The sequence below is a fragment of the Labrus bergylta genome, chromosome 14, assembly GCF_963930695.1.
Source record: "Labrus bergylta chromosome 14, fLabBer1.1, whole genome shotgun sequence".
NCBI classification, from domain to species: Eukaryota; Metazoa; Chordata; class Actinopteri; order Labriformes; family Labridae; genus Labrus; species Labrus bergylta.
The window spans coordinates 22,110,107-22,134,656 of record NC_089208.1 but is presented as its reverse complement, the minus strand read 5'-3'; the positions used below and the strand labels follow the sequence as shown (position 1 = coordinate 22,134,656).

The window sequence follows — 24,550 nt, the reverse complement described above, 5'->3', positions numbered from 1 at the left end:
CTTCTTTGTGGGCAATTAAACCAGATAGTTTTTGTTCAAGTAAGAGAACAAAATCATTAAGTTAAAAACATACGCAACACTTAAAGGAGCAGTATGTAACTCTGACGCCTAGTGTTTAAAATGTGTACTGCAGTCCAAATTCTAAACATTGTAGAGCGCTGTCTCCCCCCGCCCCCTCCTCTCTAGAGTCGATGCTCCCACAGGTTGCCATGTGGTGGACACTGAAGCTTCAGTGTTTATCCAGCTCTGCATCGGTCTGTAAACCTTTCTGTGTTCTAACCTCTCTCCATTTTTCAAAAGCATCTCCAATATTGATCCTAGTTTGAGCACGTTTCTGCTCGTGGAGCTTATTAGAAACATGCAGAGGCTTTTTAGGTCGGGTACAATCACTTCTATCTGAACCACTTCTCTTGCCCGCTTCCATCACTGCAACACCTGTTGACCTGATAACTGCTCTCATATCTGACAAATCGAGGGGCGTCCAAAACGGCCGTGTGTTGTGCCTTAAAACCGCCTACCTTCTCTGGTCCAAACAAATCCAGAGCATTCAGGAGCAGAATCTAAAGTTAGAAGGAGGACATACTGGCTGCTGCATTGTTGTCAGAGAAGCCAGCACTTCAACATAGCATGTTTCCTTAATGTCTGATCATATAGTAAGGTCACTTTATCATTTCACTCACTACACATCTCAAAGACTGCTCCTTTAAATGTGAAGGCTCATGTAACCAAAATCTCAATTAGCTTTTAAAAGCGTTTTGTAATCATAACAGTTGCGTCAGAACAAACTGTGCCCGAGTGGAGACACAGAATTAGGCGACATGAAAGACAAGACTAAAACCCAAAACAAACACGCCCAGTTCCTGAACAGCATGTACTCTCTCAACTCTGCTGGCACTTCAAGTTTCTGCAGCCTGTTGTTGGATCATTTGTTGCTGTGTTTACCTTTCAGAGACGAATGGGGACACTGTCACAGGGAAATATTATTCAGCGATGCATTCAAGTATACCTTTAGACTATAGGAATTTGGAGATATCACTGCCTTTTTTCTAAGTAGCCCAGTGTTAGACTTTTTCTTTTTTTTGTATTTGCACCTCACTATTTTTCCTCTCAGATGCCTTATCATGCTTATCAGCACATCGTCACCACAGACAGACGACGCTCTGTCCACTACTTCATCAGAGACTGTGAAACATAGTCCATTAGAAGCCTGTATTTGATTTTTAGGAGCAGAAGATCTCCACTCTCTCTCTCTTTGCTGGTATTTCAGATTTTTATCAGGGAATAGGAAAACATCAGCTCCCTCACGATATATATATATAGTATATGTGGTCTAAATGATATATATATATATAAAAGCCTTGTGGATATTTTGGCTCGTGGCATTGGCAGAGAGTTCTTTTGGCTCCCCACTGCGGGGTTAGATGCCCACTCTTACTGTAGCATTTTCCATTCTGTGCACATAGGAACAGAAGATCTGCCAGCGCTACGACCAGCTGATGGAAGCGTGGGAGAAGAAGGTGGAGCGGATGGAGAACAACCCCAGACGCAAAGCCAAGGAGAGCAGAACACGGGAGTACTATGAAAGGCAATTCCCTGAGATCCGCAAGCAGAGGGAGCAGCAGGAGCGCTTCCAGAGGTAATGGCTTCCGCCTGTGATTGGCTGTTTGGTCACAAACACACGGATATCAATCACACTTCCATTTTTACCTGCAGAGATTATTGGTTTACATTCTAAGGATGGAAAAAGTTTACTGGCTACGGCTGCACCTAGCATGCGTTTTCATTTTAGTGTCAATTTAAATTTAACTGAGCTGATGCCCCAAAACCCCCTGATAACCTTTTTATAATCATGGAAAACCAAGAACACAGCTGTAGAACCAGCTCAGGATTGATGGAGAAACTTCAACACAAACAGCTGAATGTTTCTCTCTTCACCCAGAGTTTCTCCTCCAGCCTCCTCGTATTTATTCTGCAGAAATTTTAGTTTAGTTTAGTTTAGTTGCACATTTTTTGAAAGAAGAGTCAAACAGAAAATTAAAACAAATAAAAAATAAAACACATGTGCAGGTAAGGTAGAAACCTATTTAACAAAGTTAAAATAAAATACAGTAAAAATAACAAAGTAAGAATATTTACTATCACAAATAAAAATTACTTAATTGAAAATTACATACAAACATTGAAAACATAAAAATAGAACAAAACAGGACATACAGTATGTAGACAATTAAACAAAATCAGGACAATTCACTATTCACTACAAATCTTTCTGACATCAACACATTTCTGAGTCTCAAGTTGTATCTAGAAAAAGAGAAAAAATCATCAAGTAAATAAATATGCGTGTTCCATAATTTGACTCCACGGTATCTTATTGAGTACTGTCCTCGAGATGTACGACACATTGGTAGGTATAGGTTATTGGTTTGTCTAGTTGAGTAATAGTTCACTTGAGAATTAAAAATGAAAAATGCTTTAAAGCTTTCTGGCAAGTTTGCACTCATGTATTTAACTTTAAAAATAAAGCTACTTATTTGAAGAATATTAATATCAAAGATTGTCAATATGTTACACTTCAGAATAAGAGGGGAGGTTGCATCACAGGACTTGGAAAAAGTTGCCATTCTGACTAAATGTTTCTGGAGTAATAGAATTTTATGAATATATGTTTGGGAAGTGCTGGCCCATACAATATTACAGTAAGTAAGATACGGATATATTAGGCTGTAATATAATGTTGAGATACAAGAAGAATGTAAAGTATGTAAAAAACCACAGCTTTTTCTAATAATCCCCAGCGATTTTGTAACCTTACTACAGACAAAGCTGATGTGATCTTTCTATCTAGGTTTCTCATCAATTAAGATCCCTAAGAATCTTGTTGATGTTACTTTAGTAATTTAGTAATGTTACTTTAGTAATTTCTTCATCATTTATATACAATTTCACCATTTTTCCAGAAAATATCATGAAGTTCGATTTTTTTTTCACATTTAATGCCAACTTATTTGTTTTTAATCATTCTGAATATGCAAGAAGGCCATTATTTACTTCATTCATGAGTTCTGACAAATGTTTATTGGAGACAAGTAAATTAGTATCATCTGCAAATAACAATGGGCATATTGTGTTTGATACTGTTGCAAGATCGTTAATGTATATGAGAAACAGTAACAGTCCTAAAATGGACCCTTGTGGGACCCCACACTGCATCATAGTTCTCTCAGACTCTACACCATTTATGTTGACATACTGCTGTCTGTTATATACATAATTACTGAGCCACTTCAGGACATTTCCATTAAATCCATATCTATATAGTTTAGCTCATGATTTACAGCATAGAATGCTTTACAGATCCAGAAAAATACCACATGAAAACTCTTTCTTTTCTAATGCAGAATGAATCTTGTCCACTAGTTGTAAGAGGGCCATATAGGCAGAGTGAGCTGATGCAGCAGGATATAATCAGGAGAATTCACCTCGAGCGAGTGGGAGGAGATGGTGACGTTTATTCCCTGTGATCACTTCACGGGGTCATTGTCTAGCTTCTGGTTGTTTGTGGCACTGCAATTTGTGCTTTCATTGACATCTCCGAGTGAGAGTTTGCGTGTCAGTACGGCTAATAACGACTGAAGGAGGAAGCAAGTAATAACTGCTCAAACAGAATCTTTCATTCTGTAGTAACAGCAACAATGATTCTGTTTGTTCAGAGATTAAGATATTCTTACAAAGTTCTCAGAGTAGCAGCTACGCTCTGGCTTTCTGTTAAACAGTAAAAAGCATTAACAGGGATGTGATTCTTCTCTGGATTTATCTGGTGACCCACGTCACCACCCTGATTATGTTGAAACTTACTTTGAAATACATGAAGGGACGTAATGAACTGCTCAGTGAGAGGAGGAGAACTTCAGGACATCTGCAACCCTTAATGTGTGAAGATTTTTTCGATGTCCGAGTGTTTGTGAAAATGTTGAAAAATTGACCACAGTTACCTGTTTTATTTTGTTGCAGGATCAATGTCATTAAGTGTTTATGTGTGAGTGTGTGTGAAATATAACTGATTTTATCTTTGAGCAGCCTTTGAGTTGTATGTGAGGCTTTAAACTAATTTGCTAAAGCCGTGTCCGTGTGTTTTTTTTTTTTTTTTTTTTTTTTTTTTTTTGCAGGGTCGGACAACGAGGAACCGGTCTTTCTGCAACGATTGCAAGAAGCGAGCACGAGATTTCAGAAATCATAGATGGCCTTTCAGAGCAGGAGGTGAGTTATTGAAGGATCACAGTGAGATGTGAGATGAAACATTAGCTGCAACCTGACAGGGTTTAAACATGAAGCCAATGTGGAAATACAGAAAAACTGCAGTTCCTCGAGTGTCCACTTGAGGCTGGCTCCAAAAGGCTCACACTAAAACTTAACAGATCTTCTCTATAATTGTAATCACATCCGGCAGAGGAACGCGCCACCTCACGTGACATCACACAAACGACATCGGAGCCGGAGGTTAAATTCAGATTTTAATTCCTTTTACGGAGAAACTTAAAAAATGAGTTTGCGTTTAGAAATGTCTGAATATGATCGTCTGTTCTTCAGGAAGAGCTGGAGGTCCCACTTCAAATATCTTGAAGTGGGAATCTGACCTCAAATAGTCCCAATTATCCTGTAGTCCGAGCCAGGCTAAACTTGCCCATTTAGATTTCAAGAAATCTATGAGTGTGGGAGGCTTAAAACCCGCCTCAGCTCACGCTCGTTACCTGTCGTTAGGTTGACTGAAAGTTTGATAGAGTCAGCATTTCCAATATGGCGACCGCCATCGATGGGCATACAAAACAGCCCTTCACAAACGAATGTGTGACGTCACTAAGTCTTTGTCCGTTATTATTTACAGTCTACGGATTATCACCAAATATTTACCTCAACGCCTTCAAAAAACATTACAACCCAACAGCTGATTTCTTTCCCTGCCCGTGCTCCACAGAACAACGAGAAACAGATGAGGCAGCTGTCAGTGATCCCTCCCATGATGTACGACTCGGAGCAGCGGAGAGTGAGGTTCATCAACATGAATGGCCTGATGGACGACCCAATGAAGGTGTACAAAGCCCGGCAGTTCATGAATGTTTGGACCGAGCATGAGAAGGAGATCTTTAAGGAGAAGTGAGTGTTTGTTTTTTATCTTAGTGTTGAGATGAAAGTCCCCTTGAGCCTGATGTATACATTTTTATTTATGCACATGAATCACAGCTGGTGTCTCTCTTCAGGTTCGTACAACACCCCAAAAACTTTGGCCTGATCGCCTCGTATTTGGAGAGAAAGGTAAAGAGATGCTTCTACTTCATGTTTTCAAACATCACAGATTTTAAAGGTCAAACATTCTCCTCCTCTTCAACCAGTGTAAATAAGTCTCAGAGCTCCTCAAAACATGTGTGTGAAGTGTTTTGTTCTAAATCCACTCTGATCCGGTATTTGATCATGTCTATAAACCCCTCTATTTCAGCCCTGCTCAGAACAGACTGTTTCTATCTCTGTACCTTTAAATGTAAATGAGCTGTGTCTGACCACGCCCCCTCTCTAGAAGGGCTCGGGTGTCTCTGTCTTTCTCACTCCATGTCCTATTGTTTACGGTGAGAAGGCAGACTCAGAGGGCAGAACAAACACCTAGCTGTGGGAGTGTCACCCACCTGGGGGAGGGGTTACTGCCCTTTGTGATGTCATGAAGAGAACATCTCCAAACTGCCTGTTTGAGCACACATTTTCTGAAAAGTGGAGCAGGCAAAAGACGGAGAGGATGGACTTTTCTCATCATTGGGGGGTTCGTAGACAGACTAGGGACACATATTAGAGGTAGAGGAACATGGAGAAGAGGATTTTACAGAATATGTGACCTTTAAAGTTCTTTATAGTTTTTCTCCCATCCATTAAAACCAAGCAGTTGCCAGTCTGAAACACAAAACTCTATTTTAGATAAAATGCAAAATAAGCAATAAGATAAATATAGTAGTTAAGTCCGACATGTTTATCAGTTTATTGAGTTTTAAGATAATTTCAAAGTGTTTATTTTTGCCTGTCGTTTCCTCACACATCACGTCTGGTTTCAGTGTGTCGCTGATTGCGTCCTTTACTACTACTTGACCAAGAAGAACCACAACTACAAGACGCTGGTGAGAAGAAACTACGGGCGACGGAGAGGACGGAACCAGGTAAACCTGAAGCTTGTTTTTTAAACATTGGGCAGATTCAGCGGGGTGTTTGCAGTGGAAACAAACCCTGTCAGGTGACTGGGAGGTGTGGGCCTCACCCATCACCACACCTGTTTCATATATGTCAGTCTGGCTGCACATTTGTTGCGTAACAGATACACGTCTAGCACATATTTAACACATGTGCCACACCTCTCAGTGGTATTCAACCATCCAGCCCCTACATTGCTGAAACTTCACGGGTCTGATGGATGACACAGAATGCAGAGTGAGCACTCCTCCAACGTTTTCTCATTACCCCTTGCGTACACTTGCCCACACTCAAAGCGCTTCACCGATGACAGAGTTTATACTGTGAGTTTACTTACCGCTGAATGAGACTTGAGACAACGTAGTTTCTACACAATACAAGAGATGAGCTGAGGTCCGCTTCTGGAGTAACGGTTCCCGTTCATGTAAGTGAGGGGCGTGGCTTTTGAGGGAGCACAGAGGGGAGGGGGTGGGTGCAGGCAGAGCACTGAGGGAATGCTACTTTCAGAATCATGCTAGTTTTAGAAAATGACCTCTGCCTTCAAAAAACACAGACATGATTTTTTGTTTGTTTAACATATTTTAGATACTTAAATGTTCGAAGTAGATGTGATTATGTGGGACAGTAGAGGTATACACACAAACTTTATGCCACTCCTGCATTAGGGGGTTCCAGTTTAGCAGCCCCTGGATGTGTCTGGATTCTGGATTCGCCGGCTTGTTAAACCACCATGCTTGAAAGCTTGTCATGTTACTTTGTCCCGTAGCAGGTCTCTGTTGATGTGACAGAAGGGGGCAACGAGTGAGGGACAGGGACTCGAGTCTAACCCTCATCTCAGAGGTTGACAAGTGGGAACCTCCCTGTAGCGGTGATTTGTACGATTAGTCCCACGACACGTCGGGTAGGCCGAGCAGTGAGCTCCAACGTCCCAGAGTCACCCCCACCTCCATGCTAGCTGTCCCCGCCCTCCACATCCACACATAGAACTTCTTTACGTTACCTACCCTACCACATGGCCATCACAGCCCAAACAGCGTTGTCTGATTATTATTATTTATTTATTTTGACACTTCAATTTTAGTAAAAACAAGCAGCAGATTTTGAGGGATAGAACGAGGAGGCCAAGCCCACGCTCACATGATCACGCTTTACTGCGATAGAAGAAAAAGATTACTCTTATCTCTCAAACACGTGGTGAAGAGGAGAGGTCAGACCAGGACACAGGGAGCGTTCAGGACATGGACACACACACACACACACACACACACACACACACACACACACACACACACTGTTTGCGATCAGATATGTGTGTTTATTTTGATCTTTGAAATGTTTCAGTTAATTTCTTCCTCTGTGAAGGAGTACTGGTAGAATAATAAGAGTGTTCATTTGATTTTCCAGCACCTGCTGCTGAACAGTTTAACAGGAGAACAAACTCCTCAAAAAGTGCAGAAAAGTCTTAAGATTTCTTCTTTGCTCTGGTTCCCACATTAAATGTATTCGCCACGGCGTTGAGACAAACTAGAGCCACCTCCTTTCAAGCGTCCGTGTGTGCAATCACTGTCAAACCTGGAATGTGAACTTTAGAGACGCCAGACTGAAAACTGCTAAACGACAGCAATGGAGAGGCATTCTTCTTCATGGATTGTGTAAAGGGGGGGGGGGGGGCATGTGATGCTGTTGTTGTGTCACACCGAAATCCATTTCCAAAAGATGCAACGCCTCACTCTTCCTCTTAAAAGCGACATTAAATATTGAATTCAGTCTCTTGGTTGGATGTTTTCTCGTCTGTCCTCGTACAGGACATTCTGTCTCTGTTGTGCTTCTGCTGTGCGACACAGTGGGCTGATTGTGGACTGTTTTCTTTGACATAGGAGGAGTTAAAGGTCACAAGAGTTCATGATTACATTGCCAACACAATGATGCTTCTTCTCACTTCACTAAGTGACTGGTACAGTACTTCATGGGTGATACTCCCTCTGGTTAGCCTTCAGCAGCATGCAGGAGTTCATAGTGTAGATGGAGCTGCCTGCGGTTGAGAGAGGACTGGTTTGCTTCTGATACAGGGTGCAAAGTAAGTGATGGGGAAAAAAAAGCCTTAACGATTGGAAGCTTGTCAACTCTTGATAACTGGCTCAAAAAACGCTGATTACACGTGTTAGACGGTCTCTTTTGTTTCGGATCTGAACCTAAAAGCCGTTGAGGTTTGTTCTTGTGGTAACTGAGATGTTTAGGAATTTAGATTTTTTTAAATCAGGATGTTGTGAATTTCCATGAAGCTACTGATAACGTCGCTCTGATACTGATAACTGTATCAGAAATGCAGACTACAGCCTAACAGGTTGGATTCATAGACTTTAAGTTTTAATGCAGGAAGCCTGAGGGACATCACCCATCGGTTCCTGCAGGGGGCGCTGGAATCCCATCGATCGCTGTCTCCGTGCTGGAAATGCTGTCTCAGTCTAACTTTCAGTCAACCTAATAACAGGCTGAGAGCTGGAGCTGAGGCGGGTTTTAAGAGTCCTGACAAACTGTTACACTGCGCCCGCCTGTCAATCAGGTCAGCTACACGCCTTATTGTGAATAACTCTTATCCTTCATCAAATCAAAACTGATGAGTCATCAAAACATTCACCCCCCGTACAGTGTGTGCCGATCGAGACATGAGCTAATCAGACCTATTTGGTTTTTTGAACCAGGCTGTAAACATGTTAATCTCTGCTGTAAAAACAGGCTTTTTAGAATGGGTGTGAATGTGACTTCCTGTGCTTCTGCAGCCAGCCTCTAGTGGACACTCGAGGAACTGCAGGATTTTGCACTTCAGCATCAACACCAGAGGTTGTGGCTTGGTGGATCCAGTAGTAATAGTCGAGGTGATTCTGTAATGTAGTCAACATTAGCATACACAGCTTGTTTTACTGTAATGCCACGTTGGTCGTTTGCTGCGGATGCATCACCAGTAGAAGAACTGGTTTAAGGATATTAATCATGTGATGATAGAAAACTACAGAGGGATGCTACTGTGCAGGGTTATTATCTTTTACGAAACAACGGAAACCAAAATAAAAACAAGGCTTTAAATATAACGATAACTGACTGAAGCTGAAGCTAAAACTTTCTTCATTTTTTTTCCTTCATTCTTTCTCTGAACATCACGATACAGAGACACAAAAAAAACTAACAAGCAATTTAAAACAAGGGTCATCCTGACAGCGGCCTTAAGCAGTCCAAATTCTAAACATTGTAGAGAGCTGTCTCCCCCCGCCCCCTCCTCTCTAGAGTAGCTGTTCACGCAGGTTGCCATGTGGTGGACACTGAAGCTTCAGTGTTTATCCAGCTCTGCATCGGTCTGTAAACCTTTCTGTGTTCTAACCTCTCTCCATTTTTCAAAAGCATCTCCAATACTGATCCTAGTTTGAGCACGTTTCTGCTCGTGGAGCTTATTAGAAACATGCAGAGGCTTTTTAGGTCGGGTACAATCACTTCTATCTGAACCACTTCTCTTGCCCGCTTCCATCACTACAACACCTGTTGACCTGATAACTGCTCTCATATCTGACAAACCGAGGGGCATCCAAAACGGCCGTGTGGGGGTGCCTTAAAACTGTCTATCTTCTCTGGTCCAAACAAATCCAGAGCATTCAGGACCAGAATCTAAGCACTTCAACATAGCATGTTTCCTTAATGTCTGATCGTACAGTAAGGTCACTTTATGATTTCACTCACTACTCATCTCACTGATTGTTCCTTTAAAGAACTCCCCACACAGTTAACCGAGATATGAAAGAAAGTTCATTGACCTTGGTTGGTCTGTATATGTGTGCTCATGTGTTTCAAAGGGTTTAATGTGAGCCAGGTCGTACAAAGATTATTTCACATCCACACAGAGGTCTGTGATCTTTGTTAAGACAGAAAAAATGTTATTGTGGTTTTAAGCTGGAGATGTGAGTTAACAGCAGCAGTTAGAGCGGGCGTACTGAGTCATTAGAGAGAGGACTGAGTGAGCAAAAGCAAGAGAAGAGGAATGTAGGGCGAGTGAGTGAAAAAAAAAACTCAGTGAAACCGAGTCAGCGCTGGCTGCTTATCCGCTGAGTGTGTGCTGTGTGTTTTGTTTTTTTCATTTTCCATTTCCTCTTTCCTCTGCTCCTCTGAGAGACAGAGAGAGAGAGAGAGAGAGAGAGAGAGAGAGAGAGAGAGAGAGAGAGAGAGAGAGAGAGAGAGAGAGAGAGAGAGAGAGAGAGAGAGAGAGAGAGAGAGAGAGAGAGAGAGAGAGAGAGAGAGAGAGAGAGAGAGAGAGAGAGAGAGAGAGAGAGAGAGAGAGAGAGAGAGAGAGAGAGAGAGAGAGAGAGAGAGAGAGAGAGAGAGAGAGAGAGAGAGAGAGAATGTCCCCCCTCTCTGAAAAGCTGAGTTGGTACAGCCCGGCCATCTGACAGGCCCAAAAAACTCACTGCTGCTGTGAGTGCCAATCAAAGAGGAGTGCTCGCAGGGATTACCTTGAGTGACCCTGCATAGATTAGTGCGTGCATGTGAGATGGACAATTCTTTGGGCGGCTTAAGCGGCCTGATGACACGCTTTCCCGGAATATGTGCGGCCGTGCCGTGGCCCGGCAGCCCTTCTAAGGAGCTCTGCTCTGGTGCTGTCCTGCCCCTCTCCTCCTGCTACCGTTACCACCGCTATGGAAGCACCGGGAGGGTAAACTCACATTTCCAACACCAGTAAGCTGTGGCTCACAGCAGAGTAAAGAGGTTTTTATGACCAGCAAATGAGCTTGCAGGTATGTGGCTAGCTTTGAAACCGCAGTTTTTGCTGTTGTTAGCACAGTGACTCAGTTGACTTCTCGTGTTTTGTCGCTGCTGTACTTCTTCTTGCTCTGTTGCTCGGGCTGTTTGCTTCCTTCATCTTAACTGAAGGCTTGTTGGTGGTTAAAGTCGGCTGTTTTTTTTAGGACATGTGCAGACATGGTGTTTAATGTTATTGTCAAACTAAGGCGGTTTGGAATTTATGTATTTATGCTAAGAGGTAGGGAACTTAACAGAGAGGAAATCGGCAGGAACTTAGGTTTTTTAATGTCATAATTTATTGTGCAGTGTTCAGAACACAAGACCCTGATGTTGCTTTAGCATTTCTTCAAAATCAGAAAACACTGCTCACTAGCGTCGGCTAAATCTGCTTTTGAACACTTGTGAAAAACTCCTGAAGACAACGATTAACTTGATGCACCCCTATAGAAGTCCACACAGGCGATATCCTATGTTGTGTCTGCAGCCATGTGTTTGTTTTCAAAAGTCAAACTTGCTCCTGAGTACCTGAGAGAGAGTGGCAGAGTGTACATCCCTGCAGATATTATTCAGAACAGATTGAGTGTCATCGTTGTCTCGTTGTTTACTGGCTTCAGAAAGTCGTCTAACCCAAGTTATGTCTCAGGTGTGATACGAATAAATCCATCTGACCCCAAAAAGTTGTCTCTCTCCTCGTCCATCTTCAAGTTAGCTTCAGAATTTTGGAACAAACCCATCTCAACTAGCATGTCATAAATGAGCCTCTCCAGTGTAGACATTTAACCACGGTCTATAGTCGTCATGGTAACAGTTGAATACACAAACACATACTCAACATGCTAACAAAGGGCTGTAGACGCTAGCAGAGCGAGATTTTAACTAAATTTGTAAATATTACTGAACCTTGTCAGTCGACGTGTTTGTTTAGCTTCTCTCAGCGTCTTTGTCAACTTCTTTGCCCTCTGATCGTCAACAGAAGCACGTTGTCGAAGAGGGGGAGGAGTTAGCAGCACTGGGATTGTCTTACGGCAGTGCAGTTGCACTCTGAGACCATCGGCGGGCGCCAAAAGCGCACCAAACCAAATTCCTCCATATCGTTGCTTAAAATTGTCCAGAGGAAGTGTTTGTGATAAACAGCAACATCAGCACTTTGAAAGAACCGTGGGAGTCTTGTACAGACGTCAGTGTCATATTCGTGAGGCTCCATCTGATGGAAGAATATTCCAAGTTTAAAATGTTTGAGGGAGATCTATTAGCCTCACTTTCAGCATTAATCATGTCAGGCTGGGACACCTAGCGAGTAGCGTTGTGAGATGTGTGGCTCAAAAACCTCCTTATTTCGCCATCTGGAACGCCCCCCTGAAGCCAGAATTCCGACTTGGAAACTCAGAGCAACTTCAGAAGTAAAAATCCAACATGGCTGCTCGGTGCATCAACAGTAAACATTTTTAAGATTTATGTTTGGGCTTTTTATGCCTTTATAAGAGAGAGGACAGTGGACAGAGCCGGAAATCAGAGAGAGAGAGAGAGAGAGAGAGTGGGGAATGACATGCGGGAAAGGAGCCACAGGTTGGATTCAAACCCGGGCCGCCCGCTTTGAGGTCTATAGCCACTAGCGCCCCAGCTGTAACTTTTGTGTTTATTAGCAGCTTAGCTTCTCTTACCTTCTTCTAATTACATCGATCGCACAGATAATATCATGTAAGTTCTCTCTGTGGACGTGTTGTCATGTTATTTTCACATGCAGCCTCCTGCCTGTTATTAACTAATACACGTTGGCAGAATCTGACGTCAGGTTCTCGTAACGTCTCGTTCAAATGAGCAGGAAACCACGTCCGAGGTTTACGCCAACAGCTGTGTGTCTTTGCAGAAGGTTAAGTTTGGACGTCCAACATCGTACCATGATGGATCAGCAGAATAGATCTCCTTTAACGCTTGATAGAGAATGCATATAGGAGACAGCAGACGGGTTCTGTAGGCCTCACATTTATAAAAACTCTCGACGGCTCCTTCATTTATTGTTGGTCGGTACATTTATCCAGCGGTCTTTTTCATTGGTTAGTAGCGTCAGTGATGAGAAGTTATTCTGCTGCAGAGCTCCAGTAACCAGGGTAACTGTGGCCAATGCTTTTTTACAATCCTGCTCTTTCTCAGTCATTTTTGAGCAGATTATTCTTCCACTGAGAACGATCGGGAGTTTCCATCAGCTGGACGGTTCGTTTGATAAACATGTTCCCTTTTATTTCCTGTGCTTCTCTTCTTCCTGTTTACAAGAGCGTTTGAGTAAATCTTAATCGAAAGTTGATGTATAGCAAAACTTTAAACTTCATTTCCTCTTCTTGCTGTGAAACTGCTTGAAGCAGGAGTGAGAGATTCCTCCCGAGGCCTCGGCCCTGCGGTCGGAAAGAGAAGATTGACTTGCGGCTCCGTCATTTCCTAAATCAAACAGCACTCGTGAATCAGCAAAAGAGGGGAGAAATTAAAACTCTTAAAATATTCAAGCCAGGTCAGGAAAGAGCTTCATTTCAAAACACTGAAGAACCACAGAACCACAGGGCCTCATTGACTTTTTGGAGAACATCTGTGTGGAGGCTCTTTACGCAGTGTGGGAGAAGAGGCAGGAATGCCACGGCGCTCCGACCAAAGCAAACAGCAGAGCGCTCCCAGATTCCCAACCGGAGCAGCTTCGCACTGAATGACACGTATGGGGAGAACAACCTCTGCTGAAAAGACTCTCAAACATGCTCTACAGACTCCTACAGGCCGGGAGCGAGTCCGGAGTCAGAGTCTGACGTGCTCCTCTCTGCAGCTGAGCTCTGACTCTGCAGGCTGTCCCTGGACGAGCTGAACGCTGCTGCAGCTGCATCGTGACGCTGTTTGATAGATCATCACACTTCCAAATTATTCTTTCTCTTCTGGAATGCAATACTCTAAATATGGGTCAACAAACCACAGAGGGGGAGAGTTTGATCTGTGCAATGACGCGTATCCTTGATGAGGATTCCTTGGACAGTTCGTAGCACTTGTTTTGGTTCGTCTTTGACTTCCTTCTCTGTGTTTTCAGCTGTTTAAACGCCACGTTTCATCCACACATCGCTGTTCATTATCACACTGCAAATCCCCACAACACACACACCGTGGTGTTACGTCCTTTTCTGTGATAGTTGACTGTGTGTGCATCAGTTATTGCGTTAAAAGTAGGAATATTTCATTAGAAATTTGGATTAGCAAAAGTACACTCATTTTTATTTCCTGAACACCTACGACCTTTATGATGATGATGATGACGATGGTTTTGTTTGATAACGACGATTTTAAGACAGTTTTTATACTGATTGGAACTCAAGAACAGCTGTCAATGTTGAGCTCTGCCTCTGGTCACTTCCTGTCAGCACCTCTGGTCACTTCTTGTTAGCACCTGTGTGTCCGATCAGACTTAAAGCTGTTTGTGTGCACTTCCTGATGTTGTTTCCTCCTCTCTAGGTCCTTGCTTGTGGTGTTCTAACTCTCTGATGTTTGCCTCTTTGGATAAAAGTGTCTGCTAAGTGAATTGTAGAATTTATATTGTATTTCCTATGGTTTTTGTTTTTCAGGATGTACTCGATGCTATATGAGATGCTATATGAGATCTAGAGACCCTGACCTGGTTTTTCCACACATACACCTCACAGTGGGAGACTATCCCTGTCAGACAGGAGGGGGTGGGGGGTGTCCTGAGGTAAGACGTGATGTAAAAAGAACGACGCAGGAAGTAACAGAGTCCTCTATACAACGCTATAATAAGAATATTTATTATAATTATAGTAATAATAAATCCAATTTATATAGCGTTTTTCTAAATACTCAAAGACGCTTTGACAGGAAATAACAAAAAACAAAGGGGGGGAGGGTTGCATCCGCAGACCTGCGAGTGCGGGTGGGAGTGTTCTGGTGGAGGAGCTCAGACAGGTAGGGGGGAGCCAGGTTGTGGAGGGCTTTGTAGGTGAGGATGAGGAGTTTGAAATGGATACGCTGGGGGATGGGGAGACAGTGGAGGTCATGAAGAACGGGGGTGATGTGATCTCGGGTGATGTGATCTCGGGTGCTGGAGTGTGTGGGAAGTCGAGCAGCGGAGTTCTGAATGTATTGAAGTTTCTTGAGTGATTTGGATGGTGAACCGTAGAGGAGACTGTTGCAGTAGTCTAGTCTGGAGGTGATGAACTGTAGTTGAACAGAATCACAATGTGAACTAAAGAGTGGAGAAGAACATACTGGAGAACAGGAAACATAATGCAGCAGGTTCATTAGAGCACAGAGATGGTAGAGGTGGCGTGCAGATGTCAGTAGCCGTTGTTTATCTGTTGTGGCATATCAATGAAATGTTGCCGTGTAGTTCACCTGGCTGCTGATTCAGAGAAGAGGTGACGTCACCCGTTGGACAAACTCTGACTTGTTTTTCATCGTCAAACAGGAGAGGAAATGTCAGCGCTGTGGGAGTCTGATGCCAAAAGAAGACACAAAAAACAAACATCAGGATCTGCAATCTGTACTAATTATCACAATCTGTGCGTCTCTACTGATGACTCAGCACGCACTCAGGGGCGTTGACTATTTTTCGATGGATTAATAATCTCTCAAAGCGAACGATCAACTCAAACGTTATGTCCCGCCTTCTAGCTTGAGGAAATCAGTCACGACACAGCAGTTAGATTCTCTCAAAGTCCTGTTTTATTTAAGACTTCACGTCAAAGAATGTCCATCAAAATGTAAAAGTGGCAATGGTTTGGGGGCGCTGGTGGCACTGTGGTTTGTGTGTGCACCCCATGTACAGAGGCTACAGTCCTGGCCCGGGTTCAAATCCAGCCTGTGGCTCCTTTCCTGCTCGTCATTCCCCTCTCTCTCCCTCTCTACCTCTCTCCAGGATTTCTGTCTCTGTCCCATCTCAAAAATAAACCTTTAAAAAAAGTGTCACAAATCAAGAGTCTTTACAAATCGGCGTCTAAAAGTAATGTCTTCTGTGAAAATCGTCCTCAGATTGGCGTGCGGTGACTTTAAGGGTTATGAATGACAGCCTGTGTGCTGGGGTAAACATGAGATCGCATCACATGCGTTCTTCTTCCAAATACAGATCATTTGATTTAGCTCGTCATGTCGCTCCACTCCTCGAAGGCAAACCCCCCGAGCACTCACTGTCTTTTATAAGAGCGAGCCAGGACAGCCAACGGCCTGTTTTTGAGGAGCTGAAAAACACGTCTTCCTGTCCCTCATGGCATCCAGACCCCACAACCCTGTGTGTCTCTTCCTTTTTTCCTGGTACCCCTGTCCTCTCGGCCTTTGCCTCAGTCTGTATCTGTTGCCTTCACCGTTGAGAGGAGCCACATTCCTTGGCTCCATCTGGTACCAGCATGGGATGTTTGGCTTGGCATAGCCAGACTTGTTCCAGCACGGCTCTTTTCATGGAGCGGGGCAGGAGGAAGCTTTCTGTGGTTACCGCGCCGCCAGTGATGATGAAGAATGTTTCTCTGTCCTCAATCACTGTATTGAAATTCAGCTTTTTAAACAATGATTTCACTCGCTCGTCTACATCGTATTCCTCTGAACCCATTTCCTCCTCCTCCTTGATTGTCTTTGATCCATATTAGTGTAAATCTTTAAACTAGGCTGTGTTTTAAAATGTTCATAAGGAGCGTCGTGGTCAAAGCCCGTCCTATGGAGGGATGTCCTGACAGTAAATGAGGCATGAGAACTGGCTACACTCCAGGTTTCTTCATTTTGTAATTAGTTAATTAATGAGTGAAAGTAGGATCAGCATACTTTGTTTACTTCTATTTGGATGAAGGAAACTATGGGAGCCTTTATCTCTCCTAAATGTCTTCTACAGTTTTCCATGTCGTCTTCCTTCCTGGCTTCCTTCTTCCCCTCTTTAGTTTATCCTGAAGGAGTGAGGCAATAATCAGTCTGACTCTAAGGTACACACACATATCTGTATAAATCACCCGGCTTTGTGCGTCTGCAACCAAACTGAATAATTAGGCCGGCCGTTGTAGCCCACATTCAGTTGTGCACTTTTAGATGGTCCTCTGGGCTCACAGGGACAAATTCAAGATCTGTGAAACCACCAGAAGAAGAAGTCCGTTCTTTGATACCGTGCTGGAAAACTGGAGCAGGAAGAGTTTTTATGAAGCCATGAGGGGGGGGAGTTAAAGGTGTGATATGTAGAATTTTGTGAAAGTTTTACACAAAAACATCTAAATTAATTAAATTTTTTTGCCTCAAATATTTCCAACAGTTATCTGAAACCCTTTTCACACATACAGAAATCTCCTGAAAAACTCCCGAGATTGGGCTACCCTGAGGTGCTTTAGGCTATGTGTGAACGCAAACAGACGCATTTCTTTACCTGGAGTTTCTCCGGCCAGACCCCTAGTATTTTTTCCGCAGAAAATCCAAGTGAGCTGATGTCCGAACGCGGCCGCATATACACCGGAGATTTCAACTCCAGCCAATAGAAAGAGAATGACGTTTATATAGTGACTGCCTAAAGTGTCTGCATGCGACCACTACGATCTCCTTGAACGTAATAAAACGGCTGCATTATGTTTTGTTCTGTTCGTCAGTATGTTGTTCTCCTCTCTTTTGTGGATGTTGTCATTCCATTGGATTACACATAGCATTGATATAAAGACAAATATTCTCATTAGAACGTTGTGTAGCGGACTCTGTTGCTTCGACTGCTACTTCTGCGGTGTTTATTTACATCACGTCTTACCTCAGGAAATCCCCCCCACTGACAGGGATAGGCCCCCGCTGTGAGGAGCATATGTGAACGGCTAGGTCGGGAGAATCTCCAGAGCAGTCCTCCTGTAAAGATCTAGATATTATCCGGAGTGCATATGTGAATATAGCTAAAGCCAGAGAAATCCATCATTTTAGAGTTGTAATGGGACGTGTCTTTTGGTGGCAGCCAGCATGACAGAGCCGACCATGACAGGCACGACATGTTGTCGTTGCCGTGGAAACACTGGATGTTACATCAAAGGCTTCTGCATAAGGAAGCTGCCCTACTGTTGCTGTATGTGCTGCTCGGATACATTAGCTTGTCAGTAAACATATTCTCTTCCTCCTGGTGATGGAGTTTACATTCTGTGCGTGTGACAGTCAGGGGGCAGCGCAGACTTTAAAGTTTGATGCAGTAGGGGGTAGATTCTGTGTCGGAATAAACGTAGAATCAGGCTGCTGTATCGTGTCTTTGTGGATAGACAAATAACGGATTGTGATGGTGTTAATGACATATTAAAAATGTAATACAGGGGGAGCTGGTGGGCAAGTGGGCAATTCCCGCACCCCCTCCCCCCTCTCTCTCTGTCCTGACACTCCTGCTGAGTTTCCCTTAAAGCTACAGTACCTCTTTAATCTCCACGTCGAGGAACATCTCAAGAGGAAATGACTGAGTAACCTTTTGATCCTTGTGGTTTTGTTTCCAGCAGATCACACGGCCCTCACAAGAAGACAAGTCAGACGACAAAAACGAAGAGGACAAATCTGAGAAGTCTGAGAAAAAAGAGGACGAGGAAAAGAAGGACGAGGAAGAGAAAGATGAAAAGGAGGATTCCAGGTAAACGTTTAGACAGTAGTAGATTGCGCAGGCGTAACTCAGGTTCATGAGACCCTTCAGGGGTAATTCATCTTCTCAAATATTGAATATCTAACATTTGATAGTCCAGCAGACGTGTAGTAAGATTTTTATATCCATGACATTTTGCATTCTTCTAATGAGACAAATGCATATGGCTGTGTTTTAAAAATATATATATATATATTTTCATTTTAATGGGAGACTTAAAGGAAGAGTGTTCGACTTTTTGATCCAGTAGATGTAGTCCCCCAGCTCCTGCGTGAAACCAAAACAAACTGCTGTTTGGCCACACCTCCTCCATACTGAAGCCTCTGCTCTCTTCCAGCGGCACACCTCCAACCCCCCCTACACTTGCGTTCACACTAAGGAGTTATGAATTAGAACGCACCATGATTCGCACATTCTTCCTTTAAAGAAACAGTGAAATTAAGTCACAGAAGTTCTTACATTGTGTTGAGAATGATGCTTGATGATAGCAATGTCTGGAGATCGATGAGAAAACTTTTCCAGCTTGTGTTCAGATTGAGTGCAGACAGATTGAAACGTTCTTTACTCGTGTGTTCATTATGGAGGAGAACAGATCTCAAACTGAGGGCCTGTTATTGCTGTGTCAGAAGGGAGCAGATATTCCCTCCACCGGCTCTAAATCTGTGTTTTCCCACTCACAAACCACAGGGACATTGGCAAGGACAAAGACAAGTGTGACGCCGGGGAGGACGAGGACGGGAAGGAGCAAAACACGCCGCGTGGCAGGAAGACTGCCAACAGCCAGGGCCGCCGTAAGGGAAGGATCACCACACGCTCCATGGCCAATGAAGCTGCGTCTGTGGCGGCCGATGAAGCTCCTCCCGCTGCCCCTGAGCCTGCGCTGCCAGATCCTCCACAGCTCCCCAAACAGGATCCAGGACAGAAGGCCTTGAAGGAGCCTGTGAAACCACAGACTCCACTAGCTTCCATGGATGCTAACAAAGGTGAATACTCTCTGGGACGCTCTCGGGAGGTTGTGGATGATGTCGTCTTACAGCACAGGAACTTATTATCACAGCAGTTTTTAAATAACACCGTATGATATTTGATCACAGATTACGGGAAGTAATGAACGCGTCTGCCTCAGAGATTCACTGAACGAGAGTATCTAAAGCTTCCTCGTGCCGTCTGAGCTGTAATGCTGTTATTTTGTTTATGCTACTAGAAACCGAAGATGACATGTTTGCAGGAAGACTCTGAATAATTCATTTTATTAGGAAGTCACATTATTTAATTTAAAACGACTTTTTGTTCTTTTCACGGAGGAATCGTTTACAGTTCAACGTTAAAGTCTCCATAAAGTGTCCAGCAGAGTTCAGAGTTATGAACTGACCGTCCTTTTGTCCTGTCAAAACAGAACCTTACAAAAATGAGGTGAAAAACGAAGAGCGCACTCGCCAGTTTAAGCACGATTGTCCTGTACTGTGCCTCCCAATTCCCCCGCCGGCCTGCACTCACACTGCTCCAGCACTAACCGGGCCTGAACACGGTTACCTCTTGTACATAACGTTGTAATACAACACATGTGTGGCTTTATGTGATTATGAAGCGTGATTAGTTTAAATACAGGCGGACTCGGAAATTAAGAAAAATAAAATAGACGTGCGGTAGAGTCCTCAAATCAGAGAACAACAGAGAGAACAAGACAGCTACTTTACTGACTTTGTGTCTTATTGTGAGTCATGTTAGTCAGATACAGACAGAACCATACTGAACCATCTCCATACTGAAAGCTGTCCACATTGTGTACCCGTGCTTGTGCTCGTGCTCGTGCATGAACTGTACCGAGCCGAAGGCCCAAGGAAGTGTTTGGTGCTTTGAGCAAAGATCGAAGCACTCACACTAGTCAAACCAACTGAACTTTAGGGGTGAAGCGTGCTTAGACATGGTACGGATTGCCTAATGTGAGTGCGCCCTAAGAGAGGGGGGAAAATTCACGCTGGGTTTGAAAGCATTGGATGCTAGTTAAGATAAGCTTATTGGTTTATTTGACGGGCGATGCACAACACTACTGTCGGGCCAGAGTTAGCTATAAAGCTAATGAACATCTGTGCTCCCAGGGCAGGAAGATGTCAAACAAATATCCCCAATGAAAATCAATACAAAACAATTAAGAACAATAAACTTTACAAACAGCATATCACATAATAACAACATCATGCTACATGCTAGCTAGCTTCAAGGCAAGTAGTAGCAATGATATTTAGTATTTTACAAAATGGGGATTGATTAACAGATCTCTCACGGAGTTTTTGCACATCCTGCGATCTTGTGAACCCGTGATTACAGCTGCTCATGTCTGCACTACAGAAACAGACCCAGTGGGGCGGGGCGTGCTCAGCAAAGCTGTGGCGCAACGGAACGCAGCGCGAACAGACTTTATGGAAATAAGCAGTCAGGCTCAATGAAGACGCTAAATAAAAGCTACCGATTAGAGCAGCCTGTGGACTGAGCTCTTCATTACTCGCATTTACATTCACATACTGACAAGACTTTGCCCACATGTAGCGTGAATATCCGTCATTGTAACAAAATATATACGGCTGAAAATACTTAACCTCAGAACACGCCTTCACACACGGCTCTTTCTCTCGTATCTCATTTGTCCTCTGAAACGTCAGAGTCGGCTCAAAGATATTTTTAGACCTGTCGTGAATAATCGACTCTCAGCGCTGACAGGCCTGGGGTCAGATTTCAAGTTATATTTGTGACACTTTGACTAACATACCTTTCAAAATAAAGCTGGCTTCAATTTGTTTTTCTTTGAAGCCTGGGAGTCAGTCGAGTAGTTTCAGGCGTCGTTACCGAATATTAAACCGTCCAAGAAACAAGGTTTTAATTTTTTTGTATTTACTTTAGCTTTCGTTTTCAGTGCTTGTTTGTACGTTTAATTTGTATTAGTTTTCGTTAAGGCCGGGGGTAGTTAACTTCCTCCCCTTGGTTACGTTCCTGCAGAGCGGCTCGGCGGCCTCAGGTATGTGATAACCAGCCACGAGTATTCTGCTTAAGTGTCTCTGCCTCATCTGTTTTTTAGCTGAACCTACATACTGAACATTTAAAGACAAGTTTGCAGCTTGTTCTGTGGCGGTTCTCTGTCGGGGTCAGACAGACCTGATGGACCCTGAACAATGGCAGAGTGCACATGGCCTCATGCCAAGAGGTACATGAATTGTTTGTCTCCGGCTGCAGAGAGTAGAAACCAGGCTGTATTGTGCTCCCGATACAGGAATCACTCCACAGCTTTACCCAACATTTTAACCCTTAAACGTTTTGGAAACAAGTTCGTATTTTTTTCAATCGTTTTGTTCGAGAAAGAGAACAAAATCTTTAAGTTAAAAACAGACGTGGAGCAATATGTAACTCTGACCCCTAGTGTTTAAAACGGGTACTGCAGTCCAGATTCTAAACATTGTAGAGAGCTGTCTCCCCCCCCCCCTTTCCTCTCCAGAGTCCATGCTCACACAGGTTGCCATGTTGTGGACTCACTTCTATCTGAACCACTTCTCTTGCCCGCTTCCATCACTGCAACACCTGTTGACCTGATAACTGCTCTCATATCTGGCAAACCGAGGGGCTTCCAAAACGGCCGCGTGGGGCTGCCTTAGAACCTGTACGCACACAAACACACAATAACAATTCAGTTAGTAATCGTTTTTTGTAAAGCCTCGTTCTTGTTTTTTAGATTCAGTTGACAAAAACATTTTTAGGATATTTCTTTAGTTTTTTCGTCAACGATTAATAAGCTTGAATGGGAAGCTGCTTGAAGTTGGTGCATCACCATGGTATCAAACGTCTCCATAAGAGCTGCTGTCATGGCGATCAATCACACACTCTTGGACTCTCCCAACCTTTGAAGCCTGTCATTCTTTCAGGTATCTGAGCTAAATCTGTATCATTAATTCAGTGTCTCTGCCACCTGCTCCCTCTCTCTCTCTCGCTCTCTCTCTCGCTCTCGCTCTCGCTCTACAGTCAGAGTTATGCAAGGTCTGCTCCATAATGTGATTAACTAACCATCTGCAGCGTGTCCTTCCATCCTCTCAACCCGCTGACCTCTCTGGCCCTGCTCTGCTCGTATCATGCTTTACGTAGGACTGCGTCGACCGTAATCTCCCTCAGTGACTACATTGTGGATTTAATGTGTCTGTTTGCCTGCACTGTTGTAACCCCCGCTGCTACGGTGCTTCTTAGAAGTAAGCTGGCTCTCTGCCGGTCTCGCCCAGTTGGATCGGAGCCAGGCAGCTTTAGGAAGCTGCTGATTCAGTGGGGGCAAACAGCGCTTGATCTCGTTTGAAGCCGCGGGGGAAAGTGTACGTTAGCGTGTTTGTGTGTGTGTCATTAGGTGAGAAGCCGCACTGCAGGCGGACACCGTGTCTGTTTTCATAGCTCATGGGGATTAATGACCACGCTAGAGGCGCCTTAACTGTCACGAGGAGAACATGTGATTGTTACCACAGGAAGAGGAAACCCAGTCCAGTGGACATTTGTTTAACTAAGTGTAGCGAGCTGTGTAACCGGGGGAACCTTCGGGTAGGAGCCGTCTAAACAGTGAGAATTGGGGTGTGTGTGTGTGTGTGTGTGTGTGTGTGTGTGTGTGTGTGTGTGTGTGTGTGTGTGTGTGTGTGTGTGTGTGTGTGTGTGTGTGTGTGTGTGTGTGTGTGTGTGTGTGTGTGTGTGTGTGTGTGTGTGTGTGTGTGTGTGTGTGTGTGTGTGTGTGTGTGTGTGTGTGTGTGTGTGTGTGTGTGTGTGTGTGTGTGTGTGTGTGTGTGTGTGTGTGTGTGTGTGTGTGTGTGCTCCTGTTAATGTCAAAGGTACATCTGCTACTATATTAGTCTGAATGTTTACACAGTGTCGGTGGGTGCCATGGAGGAGAGTGGGATAGAGTTCACTCAGCCCCCCTCCTCGCTAGTAGCCGTGCACTTCTATGAATTTTGTTGGGGGGGTGTGGAGCTGTGTAGCCAAGCCGAGGCAAGGAGGAGGAGTGTGTGAGTGACTGAGTGAGATTCGTAGTGTCACAGGAGAAGGGGTGGGAGTTTTTTTTTGAGGGGGGGGGGGGGCTGGCTGGCTGTTCTATCTGTCCTATCTGTCTATTTGTCTCCATCCAAGGCCATTTCCCAAAGCGGGAGGCCGGGCTCTCAACTCCTCCACTGTCTGGCGCTACATCAGCTGACCAAGGCCCTCCCCCGTGTGGATTAGAGAGGAGGGGGAGGGCTTGTTCTGGGCTGTGGGGAAGGGAAGAGAGAGAGACACAGAGAGGAGGAGGAAGAGAACGAGCTAGAGTTAGAGTGTAAGTGAGGGAGCAGGTTTCAGCAGCCCCTGAATGTAAACAGATTATTAGATTAGTGGCCATGAGAAGCAGACGGCTGAAGGGAGGACTGTCACTCTCTCCGCGTCCGTCACCCCCCCCTTCCTCTATCTCCCTCTCTCTCCTTTGCTATCAGTGCTGATGGGGCTCTGTCTTTCTTCTGTGTGATTTAGCTGGTGCTAGTGAATCCGGAGAAACTTCTCGCTGGACCGAGGAGGAGATGGAGGTTGCCAAAAAAGGTAGAGTTTTTATTTTAAAATCTCCTTCTGGTTTATCTCTCTTTCTCTTTGCCTCTTCTGCTTTCACGCTCTTCTCTTCTCCCCCACCCCCTTTTTCTTTTCCTCTGCTGGTTATGTGATGTTGCCTCGCCCTGCCTGTTCCTCACATGAACGTACACACGCTCAGTGAAATGGAAAGCTTGTGCTGCTGCTTTGCTTGACGCTGTCAGAGCCCCGTGCAGGTTTCTAGGAATTCATTGCACATTCCCCCCCCCCCCCCCACCCCCCACCCCCAATCTATTATTCACATTCAAAACTTTGCCATCTAGAGAATCTCACAGTTAGTTTGTTTGCTGTTAGTCGAGTTTCCCTCTCGTG

The 24,550-nt window shown here is 44.1% G+C and overlaps 1 protein-coding gene across 10 annotated transcripts in view; it reads left to right on the top strand.

The window, feature by feature from the left end:
- ncor1 (nuclear receptor corepressor 1) overlaps positions 1 to 24,550 on the top strand; it is a 61,806-nt gene that overhangs the window by 13,432 nt on the left and 23,824 nt on the right. For 8 of the 10 annotated variants that reach the window (XM_065963323.1, XM_065963316.1, XM_065963321.1 and 5 more), the window contains exons 10-17: positions 1,464 to 1,636; positions 4,170 to 4,260; positions 4,976 to 5,154; positions 5,259 to 5,313; positions 6,096 to 6,197; positions 18,474 to 18,604; positions 19,301 to 19,596; positions 24,128 to 24,193. In XM_065963323.1, coding sequence (XP_065819395.1) covers positions 1,464 to 1,636; positions 4,170 to 4,260; positions 4,976 to 5,154; positions 5,259 to 5,313; positions 6,096 to 6,197; positions 18,474 to 18,604; positions 19,301 to 19,596; positions 24,128 to 24,193 — 1,093 coding nt within the window. The remainder of the gene's footprint in view (positions 1 to 1,463; positions 1,637 to 4,169; positions 4,261 to 4,975; positions 5,155 to 5,258; positions 5,314 to 6,095; positions 6,198 to 18,473; positions 18,605 to 19,300; positions 19,597 to 24,127; positions 24,194 to 24,550) is intronic. The other 2 variants (XM_065963315.1, XM_065963320.1) reach the window with 2 other exon arrangements.